Source organism: Pantherophis guttatus, chromosome 11, assembly GCF_059756535.1.
Source record: "Pantherophis guttatus breed Tessera chromosome 11, ASM5975653v1, whole genome shotgun sequence".
Classification (NCBI taxonomy): Eukaryota; Metazoa; Chordata; class Lepidosauria; order Squamata; family Colubridae; genus Pantherophis; species Pantherophis guttatus.
Genome location: NC_142073.1, coordinates 7,843,380 through 7,855,432, shown reverse-complemented (window position 1 = coordinate 7,855,432; position 12,053 = coordinate 7,843,380). Strand labels below are relative to the sequence as shown.

Below are 12,053 nucleotides of genomic sequence, written 5' to 3'. Positions count from 1 at the left end.
TAGGAGAGGAAACATATTCCAGAAAGACAGAAGGACTGAGTACAAATTGCTGCTGTGCAACATTCAGGAGAGAGAGGGGGGGAGGGGGAGAAAGAGAGAAAGAGAGAGAGAGAGAAAGGAAGAGAGAGAGGGGGGGAGAGAGAGATGGAGGGAGAGAGAGAGAGAGAGAGAGAAATTCTGGAGAGAGAATAGAATTCCCTGAAGATGGGCTCCCAAAAGCTTGGGAGAATAAACCTTTGATCCTGGCAATTGATTCTGATTGGACCCTAGAATATTATCCTAGGAAGAGAGAGATAGAGGAGGGAGAGAGAGGAGAAAGGAAGAGAGAGGAGAGAGGAGAAAGAGGGGGGAGAAAGGAAGAGAGAGTGAAAGGAAGAGAGAGAGGAGAGGGGGAGAGAGAGAGAGAGAGAGAGAAAGGAAGAAGAGAGGAGAGAGAGAGAGGAGAGAAAGAGAAGAGAGAAAGGAAGAGAGAGATAGAGTGGGAGAGAGGAGAAAGGAAGAGAGAGGAGAGGGGGGAGAAAGGAAGAGATAGAGGAGAGAGAAAGAGAGAGAGAGTGAAAGGAAGAGAGAGAGGAGAGGGGGAGAGAGAGAGAGACAGAGAGAGAGAGAGAGAATGGAGGGGGACATATTTCCTATCTACCACCGTTTACCCACAATAAATATCTTTTGTGTCAATTGCAGGGAAACGCAATTGCCTTCAGATCTGCTTTGCCGGCAAATCTAATGCATCTCAATTTTCTTCTGCAGTGGAAGGGAGACAAGGCTGGAATGCTGGAACGAGAAGGCTTTTTGCGCTCAACCAGCAAGGTCCTTCTGGAGATTGGCACGGCTTCCCAAGGAAGCAGACAAAATCCATTTCACTTAAGACCTTGTCAAAACATCCCTCGGTTGAAGGAGAAAAGCAGGGATCCCCAGACCTACAGGGCCATTTGGGAAGAGGGGCATTGAAGAGGATGGGGTCCCGTTCCCCCCCCACACGCACCCACAAAAATAAGGCCTCTTCTGCAGTGCTGTTGCCAAGCAACAAGCAGGCAAGGCATTTGCTCTGCCCTGCCAAGATGTTACCCCCTACATTTTAAGGATTCAGTGGAGAAAGGCAGGCTCCTGTTCGTGTGATTTGAGGAATGCGTTCATTTTTCAGCTTCTCCAAATAAATCAGCTTGGGGTTTGCACCCCTGGGATGCAATCTCTCCTCTGCCAGCATCCCAGAATGGAAAAAGGGAAGGGAAGAAGGGGAGGGGAGGGGAGGAAGATAGGGAAGGAGAGGGGAAGAGAGGAGAGGAGAGGAGAGGAAGATAGGGAAGGAAAGGAAAGGAAAAGAGGAAAGGAGGAACAAAGGAAAGGAAAGGAAAGGAAAGGAAAGGAAAAGATGAAAGGAGGAAAGAAGGAGAGGAGAGGAGAGGAGAGGAAGATAGGGAAGGAAAGGAAAGGAAAAGAGGAAAGGAGGAACAAAGGAAAGGAAAGGAAAGGAAAAGATGAAAGGAGGAAAGAAGGAAAGGAGAGGAGAGAAGAGGAAGATAGGGAAGGGAAGGTAAAGAGGAAAGAAAAGGAAAGGGGGAAAGAAGGAGAGGAGATGAGAAGAGAAGAAAGGAGAGGAGAGGAGAGGAGAGGAGAGGAGAGGAGAGGAGAGGAGAGGAGAGGAAGATAGGGAAGGAAAGGAAAAGAGGAAAGGAGGAAAAAAGGAAAGGAAAGGAAAGGAAAGGAAAGGAAAGGAAAGGAAAGGAAAGGAAAGGAAAGGAAAGGAAAGGAAAGGAAAGGAAAGGAAAGGAAAGGAAAGGAAAAAAGGTGGTGATCTAATTTTAAAAGGTGCATGTCCAAAAGGGGAGCAAGCAAACCTCCTCTTTCAAGATGCTGCAAGGCTTTTCCAGAGGGATCGGCTCTAACATTGTGAATATAATTCTAACCAAACTGAATTTTCATGACCAAAACACGTTTTCATCAACCCATTTACAATCAGTTTTGTGCTGCCATCTAGTGGGAGATGGATGCAATGCCTCAGACAGAGCCCCCCAAAAATACCTCTGCATCCTTTTCCTCTTACCTTTTCAATCGCTGGGTTTTCAGCCCGAAAATATCAATAAAACTATTTAATTATTGAAATACAGAATGCAGGAAGGGGAGAAGAATTCCTTAAATTTTCCCTGTCGGCTCCACCCGCTACTCTCCTGCCAACGGCCAACTAAACTTGTCCAGTCTTTCGTTGAGTATTTGCCCTATAGGTAGTTCTCGATATACGGCACAAGAGGGCAGGGGTGAAATGCTACCGGTTCGGGCAGGTTCATCAGAACCGGTAGTAAAAAAATTGCTACCGGTTTGCCGAACCGGTAGTTAAAAAATGCTTTAAAAAGTTTTTAAAAAGTTCCAACGATCGCAAGTCGCTTAGCTGATCTTCGGAACTTCTTTTTTTTTTTAACTTTTTAAGCATTTTTTAAAAAAACTTTAAAATGTTTTTTAAAATGCTTTAAAAAGTAAAAAAAAAAAAAGCAGGAAATCCAAAAGCGTTTGTTTGGTGCGGACTGTGCATACGTGCACAGCGTGCGTCTGGTGCGCACCACACATGCAGCGAACCAGTGGCCACGGGCGGAGGATTTCACCTCTGCAATAGAGGCTGGAAAATTCGTTACTAAGTGGGGCAATCATTCAGCGAGGCATCACAGGAAGACTTGTCCAGGCAATCTCTAAAAATCAGATGCAATGGAAAGGACTTTCTTCCTTCCTTCCTCCCTCCCTCCTTCCCTCTCTCCCTCCTCTATTTTCCTTCCTTCCTTTCTTCTTTCCTCCCTCCCTGCCTCCCTCCCTCTGTCCTTCCATTCCTTCCCATCTCTTCCCCTCCCTCCCTCCCTTCCTTTTCTTCCGTCTTTCCTTTCTTCCATCTTTCCTTTCTTCCTTCCTTTTATTTTTGATTTCACATATGGCAATCACAAGATTGCAGGATGCTATGAATGACGTAAGAGTAAGCTGGTTTATCCAGCACTCGGATTGCGATTATGTGACACAATCACAATGCCACTGTTGTGATGCGAGGACCGTAAGTCCCCGTTTTCTTATTAGCTATTTTCTTACCGTATTATTAGCACCGTCGTAACTCTGAACGATCGCTAAACGAATGGTCGTTAAGTGAGGAAGGAGTACCTGTGTTTCTTTTCCCAGCTTCCCTCTCTTGATTTGCAGTACAGCCAACCGACAGCTACCCTTTTCGTGCCCGACACATTGCAAGCAGGCTGGCCTTAGCAAGCCATGCCATAGACATAATTCCATGTAACGCACTGCCTTCCATACTCCCAGGCTTAAAAAAATAATAATAATTCCTTCCGCAGGACTTACAAACGCAGACGTGGCTCCACGCATCGGACGAAGTAGTCGAAGTCGTCATCTTCTTCATCCCAGCTTCGCCAAATGTGCTTATAGAAAAACCTGCCAATCCCATAAAAAAAGTGAGCTAAGAGACTTCGTGTTTTCACAAGGCAGGGCAGAGGCAAAACTATGGATCTGGTTCACTTAGCACTTAAGACTTATATACCGCTGCTCCATATAGTGCTTTATAGCGTTCCCTAAGCGCTTTACAGAGCCGGCATTCCCCCCCCACCCAACCCCACCCCTCAACAATCTGGGTCCTCATTTGACCGATCTCGGAAGGATGAAAGGCTGAGTCAACCTTGAAGCCGGTCAGGATCGAACTGCTGGCAGTGGGCAGAGTTAGCTTGCCAAACTGCATTCTCACTACGCTACCATGGTTCTTTAGCAATACCATTTAGGCTTATATATTGGTCCACAGTACTTTGCAGCCCTCTCTGGGCGGTTTACAATGTCAGCCTCTTGCCCCCAACAATCTGGATCCTCATTTGACCGACTTCAGAAAGTTGGAAGGCTGAGTCAATCTTGAGCCCGTCAGGATCGAACTGCTGACAGTCAGCAGAGTCAGCCTGCAATACTGCATTCTAACTATTGTGCCACCACGGCTCTGTTACATTAAACCCTGGCTTGCCTTAATCATTGGTCGCTGAGCATGTTTCCCCCGACAGGTGTTCACAGAATGCCCCAAGTCCAGCTCTAAACTACATTTGGTGTCCTACAATGTGTAAACCTTTCCTAATTGAGTCCTTAATCAGAACAATTCTGGTTTCATCCGAATATTATTTTTTAAAATTCTCTTTATCACCCTATGTAGGTTGAAAGTTTGATCCAGTGGCTAAGGGAGCAGGCCTGTGAATTCCAGTCCTGTTTTAAACATGAAAGCTGACCTTGGGCCAATCAGCAGGAGATGGTGAGTTCTAGTCCCACCCTAGGCATGAAAGCCAGTTGGGTGACTTTGAGCCAATCACCAAGAGAGTCTGAGTTGTAGTCCCGCCTTAGGCGCAAAAACTGGCTGAGTAACCTTGGGCCAGTCACTTTCAGCCCAGTCAACCTCACAGGGTTGTTGTTGTGGGGAAAATAGGAGGAGGAAGGAGTATCATGTAGGTTTGCCGCCTTGAGTTATTTATTAAGTAATAAAGGCAGGATAAAAATCTAATATCTATAAAAGCCATCGCTCTGCTAAACAAATAATTCCCTCAACACTGTCAAACTATTCACTAAGGCTGCATTACTATTAGTATTAGGCTTCTCATCGTTCCTATCACCCATCTCCTCCCACTTACGACTGCATGACTGTTAACTTTGTTGCTTGTATCCTTGTGATTTATATTGATATTGTTTCCTGATTGCTTATTTGTACCCTATGACTATCATTAAGTGTTGTACCTTATGATTCTTGATGAACATATCTTTTATGTACACTGAGAGCATATGTACCAAAGACAAATTCCTTGTGTGTCCAATTACATTTGGCCAATAAAGAATTCAATTCTGTTCTGTTCTGTTCTGTTCTGTTCTGTTCTGTTCTGTTGTTCTATTCTATTCTATTCTATTCTATTCTATTCTATTCTATTCTATTCTATTCTATTCTATTCTATTCAGGATGAGATAAAATATCAAATAAAAATATCTACTTAGATCCAATATTTTTCTTGCTTTCACACAAATCCACCCACTCATGTTAAAACGTTCGCTTCACCTTTTTCACATTTCCAAGACAAATGAGAAGCACCTTTATACATCTTAAGAACAATTTCTCTTGATGATTTGTACCGATGGTGTGTGTCGTTTTATAAAAATTCTCTTTTAACATTACAAGATCGTGTGAATTTCAAAGCTATTTAATGTCTAATCCTAACCCCGGTATTTTATCCTGACTTCTGGCGGGGCCAGCTTTCTGCATTTCTTCGCTTTCCCTTTCATTTCTTCACCGGTGTTATCGCCAGCTTTCACACTTTCACCCTGCAGCGAAAGTGGAAAATCGCCATTGTAACAGGCTCATTATCTTGTTTCAATATTACTTCCTGTCACTGGCAGGGGGTCCCTCGCAACTTGGCAAAGAAGTGTGATCAACTCACAATCCTATTTAAACTACGAAGGGGAGGGAGAGTTTGAAACTTTGGCATGGCAAAGTTTCTTTCTTGCAAACTACCAAGCCCAACTCAAAAAGGACCAGCTGTGTTCACACACAACATGCCAAACCCAAAACTCATCAACTGCCTTTTGGTTTAGCAACTTGGTGGCACGGTGGTTAGAATGCCATATTGCAGGCTGACTCTGCCCACTGCCAGCAGGTCGATCTTGACCAGCTCAAGGTTGACTCTGTCAAGTTTCGAGGTCGTCTCAAATAAATTGCATTTCAAACAAAATCTTTGAAGTAAAACTCCCATTTATTAAGCATGACATTCTGAATCGGACTCCAATTGCAGCCAACACTGACTTCCAGACCCAAAACCCTCCCTTTCCGTTCCCCACTCCTCTGCACTCATTGGCCATCTTCCAAGTCACTCTACCCCTAGCTACTGCTCCAACTCAAAGGAATTTCCTCCCTCCCATCCCATCTCCTAGGGGATATTATCTCCAGGGAAAATAAGTAGGTGAAAAGTCAAACGTCCCTTTCCAGACGCCTCCGCTCCTCCTTCTTATGTCAGCACTAGAGTAAATGCAGTTTGAAGTGCTGACAAACTCAGCCTTCCATCCTTCCAAGGTTGGTCAAATGAGGACCCAGATTGTTGGGGACAATATGCCAATGTCGTAAACCACCCAGAAAGTGCTGTAAAACATTATTGCAGGCGAACTCTGCCCACAGCCTGGAGTTCGATCCTGACCAGCTCAAGGTTGACTCAGACTTCCATCCTTCCGAGGTCGGTCAAATGAGGACCCAGATTGTTGGGGCCAAGAGGCTGACCTCTTGTTAAGTGAGTTGTTAAGTGAACCACTACAATTGAATGGTTAGTAACACAGTTGTCCAGTGTATCTGGCTTGCCCATGGACTTTGTCAGAAGGTCACAAAAGGTGATCACCTGACCCTGGCGGACTGCCATCGTCATAAATATGAGTCAGTTGCCAAAAGTCTGAATTTTGATCACCTGACCATGGGGACGCTGAGAAAATTGTAACTATGAGAAACGGTCATAAGTCATATTTTTCAGTGCCATTGTAACACTGAATGGCCACTAAACCAACTGTTGTTGAGCTGAGGACTACCTGTAGTCAGAATTTTGAATCTTAGCGTCTCCCCGAGCCCTAGGCCAGCGCAGTCTACCTGACATGCTCTATTGCAAGGGCCGTCTGGTCGAATTCTCCCGAGTCATCGTACACGACTGACAATTCCTGCAGCGGCAGCTGATGTTCCTTCAGTTCCAACAGCGCGCACATCTGCTCCGAGGTGAAGCCCCCCTCTTGTACCCGGCACCGAAAAGGCTGGGAAAGCCGCACCACAGCTTTCAGGGAAGCGTAGTCTACGTTGGCAACCTGGCAGGTTAGGAAAATGAGAAAGTGGCAGTGAATTATTTTCTTTCCACGACCACCAACACCCCTCTGGGAAAGAAACTCTGCCCTAAAAAGAATGCAAAACCTCATTTGTAACAGCTTTTATCTGTAAGTTGACAGGACTAGATTTTGAGCAGAAGAGAAGGAAGCACTTGGGGGAGAAACTAAAGCACTCCAGATGTGGTGAAACTACAATTCCCAGCAATCCCAGCCAAAGTTATGGGGTGATGGGAATTGCAGCTGGGCAACAATCAAGATAAAATCGGGCAAGGGCCTAGGGCCATGATGGCACGCGTGCTCAAGGTGCCCAGAACCACCCATGTGCTTCTGCTTCACCATTAAACCATCTTTCCAATCGGCCTCCATGTTTCTAGTATTTTTTTCCCGGCTTGGAACTGAACCAGATGGATATTTCTTCCAACACTAGTATCGAAATTTATCTCTCCAACATGGGTTGAAAAAAGGGCCAAATATGTACAACGGAAAGATGTCAACATGTTCATGCACACAATGTTTTGTCTTGGGCTGTGCACACGAACATGTTACCTTCGGTGCTTTGGAGATCTTTCAGCACCAACTTGCTTTTCAGATGGGATCCCATCTATCCATTAAAGGTGTTGTGTTTTGTTTTGTTTTTTAAATCACCCATTAGCTGCTCTGCGGCTTGAAAGCAGGCAAATACCATCTTTTTCAGACTATAAGACACACTTTTTTTGTCTCCCAAAAGGAGGTGAAAATGTCTGTGCGCCTTATAGACCAAATATTGCCGAAACCCTTCCCCTCCACCGGCCATTTTTGGCCTCTGCACAGCTTGTTTTGGGGCCCTTTCTCAGCCCATTTTGAGGCTTTTTTTTCGGCCCATTTTCGAGGCTTTTTTTTGGCCTGTTTTGGGGGCTTTTTTTTTTTTGGCCTGTTTTGGGAGCTTTTTCAAGCCCGTTTTTGAGGCTTTTTTTCAGCCCATCTTTTTGAAAAAACGGGCCAAAAAAAGCCCCAGAAACGGGCTGGAAATAGGCTGGAAAAGGGCCAAAAAACGGCCCGAAAAAAAAACTTTTTTTTTTTTGTTGTTTTAAATGTAGGTGCATTTTATAGTTCGAAAAATAGGGTAAATAGGATGGCTGTGTTAGGCTTACCTCGACTAAGACTTCAAATGCATTGGTGTGCCAGATTGCCTGCCATCCGGAGGGTTCAAGGACCTTTTCCAAATACTCGGCTGTAAATTCTTTCACCTCTGAGGCTTTGCAGTCAGCTAAAAATTAAACCAGGGACACAACATGTTTTTGTTAGGCTTTTTGCTGCTGCTGTTATCATCATCATCACCACCGTCATCAGACTATACATAATAACAGGACACTGTAGCAGCTATAATCCGTCAGTCCCCGTGCAACCGGTTTTAATTTCAAAGTTTCCCAAATGTGCTTCAACCTCAACGCGGAAAAACTAGTTGAAAAGTTATGGGATTACGGGAACCTAACCGCTTTTCTGTAAAAGAGACAGCAGAAGATTTATAGTTGCAGACTTGCAAGATTCTATTGTTTTTGAGCCTTATAAAATAAAAGAGAATCACCCCTTCCGGATTATCTGGGCAGCTTGATACTTTTGCAAAGGGTGGCATAAGAATAGAATAGAATAGAATAGAATAGAATAGAATAGAATAGAATAGAATAGAATAGAATGGAATGGAATGGAATGGAATGGAATGGAATGGAATGGAAGGGAAGGGAATGGAAGGGAAGGGAAGGGAAGGGAAGGGAAGGGAAGGAGGAAAGGAAAGGAAAGGAAAGGAAGGAAAAGAGCAAAGAAGGAGAGGAGAGGAGAGGAGAGGAGAGGAGACAAATGGTTATCCAATCCAACAAATTTTGGGCTCAACTGTGGTCATAAGAGATATAAGATAGGTGTGTCCAGACCACTGGAAATTTAAAATCACTCACCTAACATGTAATCCTGGTAGGTCTTGAATCTCTCATAGAAGAGGAGGTTGTTTGTCTGGAAAGTGTCTGGAAGAAGAGCTTTTGCATCTGACACAACCCTCTGCAAAGCTGTTCCAGGCCTGTCGTGACTCCCATAGCCACTGCAGCTGCTCTCCTCGCTACTCTGACTCTCATTACCTTCGTCTAGTAGCAAAGGGAAAAGACATTCATCACCCCTCTTAGCAGGGTTCACATGTGCATGCAGAATCCTTACATTCTATTATCATTGAGTGACTGCCTAGTTTAGACACCATTCACGCTTACAACAATGATGAAAAAGTAACTCTGCAACCGATCTTCATAATTAGAACCTTCGCAGGCCCATAAAGCAAAGGAAAGCTGAAGGAAGATCATAAGCACAGTCAGTTTCACTTAGCATCCGATTTAAGCAAAAAAACTCAGCTGTCAATCGCAATTATGGTCGCTAAAGGTGAGAACCATTTGAATTATTATTCTCAGTTTGTTGTAGTGGTTAAGGTACTTGGCTAGAAATCAGGAGACCCTAAATTCCAGTCCCACCTTAGGCACAAATCCATCCTTCTGAGGTCGGTAAAATGACCCATATTGTTGGGAGCAATATGTAATTAATGCTTCTACAATTCAATTTCAATTCAGTGTATTACAATCAGAGACCAGAGACCAGAACAAATAAAAACACTCAGAAAATCTACAATTAAAAATTCTAGAATAAAATAATAAATAACTGATCAAAATCTGATAAAATCCAGGCTGTCAATTACACACGCTCTAACTATACTAAAATTACAATCCATAAACTGTGTGGCAGCACAGTAATTGACAGGCCGGGTTTTATCGTCGATTTTTTTTAATCCCTTATTTATATTTTTATTCTAGACTTTTTAATTGTAGATTTACTGAGTGTTTTTAATTTGTTCTGCCTCTGACTGTAATACACGGAATTGAAATTGCTTCTACCTTGTAAATCGCCCAGAGTGCTACACAGTGCAATGGGCCGATATATATGCCTAAATATATATCTATATATTTCTATATCTATATCTATCTATCTTTCTATATCTATATCTATATCTATCTATCTATTTATCTATATCTATCTATCTACCTATATCTATCTAAATCTATTATGTATCTATCTACCTATCATCTATCTATCAATCTATCTACCTATTTACCTACTACCTACCTATCTATCTCTACCTATCTATCTACCTTCTATCTAACTATATCTATATCTATTATGTATCTATCTATCTATCTATCTATCTATCTATATCTATTATGTATCTATCTACCTATTATCTATCTATCTCTATCTACCTACCTACCTATTTACCTACCTACCTACCTACCTATCTATCTACCTTCTATCTATCTAACTATATCTATCTGTATCTATTATGTATCTATCTATCTATCTATCTATCTATCTACCTACCTACCTATTTACCTACCTACCTACCTACCTATCTATCTACCTTCTATCTATCTAACTATATCTATCTGTATCTATTATGTATCTATTTATCTATCTATCTATCTATCTATCTACCTACCTACCTATTTACCTACCTACCTACCTATCTATCTACCTATTTACCTACCTACCTACCTATCTATCTACCTTCTATCTATCTAACTATATCTATCTGTATCTATTATGTATCTATTTATCTATCTATCTATCTATCTATCTATCTATCTACCTACCCACCTACCTATTTACCCACCTACCTACCTATCTATCTACCTATTTACCTACCTACCTACCTACCTATCTATCTACCTTCTATCTAACTATATCTATCTGTATCTATTATGTATCTATTTATCTATCTATCTATCTATCTATCTATCTATCTATCTATCTATCTATCTACCTACCTACCTACCTACCTACCTATTTATCTACCTACCTACCTACCTACCTACCTACCTATTTATCTACCTACCTACCTACCTACCTACCTATTTATCTACCTACCTACCTACTTATTTACCTACCTACCTACCTACCTATCTATCTGATACATGCTATTGCTATTCTCCAGTTTGGCTTCTACAGTAAACCACTTCCAGATGTTTTTTTTTAAACTAAGCGGCTTAAACTGTCCGGAGCCGAGACAACAACTGAAAAGTGGAATTAAAGTGGAATTTAGCTGCGAGGTTAGAGAGGATCGTCCGAGGCTTGGAAGAGAGTCTGGCAGCGAAGAGGGAGGACAAATAAGCCTTACCTGAACTAAGATCTTCTGCGATTTCCTGGCTGCTACCGGCGGCCGGTACGGGCGGCAAGGCGGCTTCTGTTAACTGGTTGTCCTCTCTCTCCGGTTCCGGCTCCGGCTCTACTTCTGGCCGGGCTTCCCTCTCCTCTTCCCCGGTCGCTTCTGCCGCCCCTGCCGCTTCTTCCACGGCCATCCGCGATTCAGCCTCCCCGGCTGACTCCCCTCCGCTCGGCTCCTCCATCCCGCCGCCGCAGCCGCCGCCCAGCGCCCTTCGTTGTAAATTTCAAACTTCGCGCCCCTGACGTCACTCTCAGAGCAGCTGCGATTGGCCCGAGCGAGGGAACTCCGGAAGCGGCGGAACCAATCGGCAGGCAGCCAAAGGAGGCGCGGTTAGAACGTTGGGGCGGGGCGGGAATGGAGAGAGGGGTTGCCCCGTTCCATAGGGGCGGAGCTTGAGGGAGATGAAAGGGGAAAGGCGATAACTTTGAACTTGGGCGCCGGACGGGAAACTGAGGAAGGGGTTGGGGGGGGTAGCAGTGGAAGAGTGGGACTGGGAGGGGAGATGCTGCCCGCTGGCGCCGGGGAAGAGGGTTTCCTTGTTCTTCCAACGAGCTGGAGGAGGATGGGAGTTGTAGTCCGGCACTTTTGGGAGGGCGCCTGGTTGCAGAAGTCCCGTTTTTCTAAACTGCAGGTCGCGATTTTTTTTATTATTATTATTCATAAACATTTTGAATACAGTGTATTGTCAGGGTATATCATTTACAAAAGAAAAACAAAGAAAGGACAAAAAGAAATATTAACACATGTACTGGTAACAATAATAATATTGTAACATAATAGTTTTGACTAAATTTCTCATTAGAATAGAATAGAATAGAATAGAATTAGAATAGAATAGAATTAGAATAGAATAGAATAGAATAGAATAGAATAGAATAGAACAGAATAGAAGTGGTGTGGAATAGAATAGAATAGAATTAGAATAGAATAGAATAGAATAGAATAGAATAGAATAGAATAGAATAGAATAGAATAGAAT

The 12,053-nt window shown here is 43.3% G+C and overlaps 1 protein-coding gene across 1 annotated transcript in view; it reads right to left on the bottom strand.

Moving 5' to 3' along the window:
- The window catches only part of SHCBP1 (SHC binding and spindle associated 1), a 40,350-nt gene extending 28,959 nt beyond the window's left edge, over positions 1-11,391 (bottom strand). The window contains exons 1-5 of the mRNA XM_034426438.3: positions 11,027-11,391; positions 8,775-8,957; positions 7,977-8,092; positions 6,620-6,828; positions 3,325-3,414 (exon numbers count right to left, since the gene is read on the bottom strand). Coding sequence (XP_034282329.2) covers positions 3,325-3,414; positions 6,620-6,828; positions 7,977-8,092; positions 8,775-8,957; positions 11,027-11,255 — 827 coding nt within the window. The 5' untranslated portion in view covers positions 11,256-11,391. The remainder of the gene's footprint in view (positions 1-3,324; positions 3,415-6,619; positions 6,829-7,976; positions 8,093-8,774; positions 8,958-11,026) is intronic.
- Between the last annotated feature and the right edge of the window lie 662 nt (positions 11,392-12,053).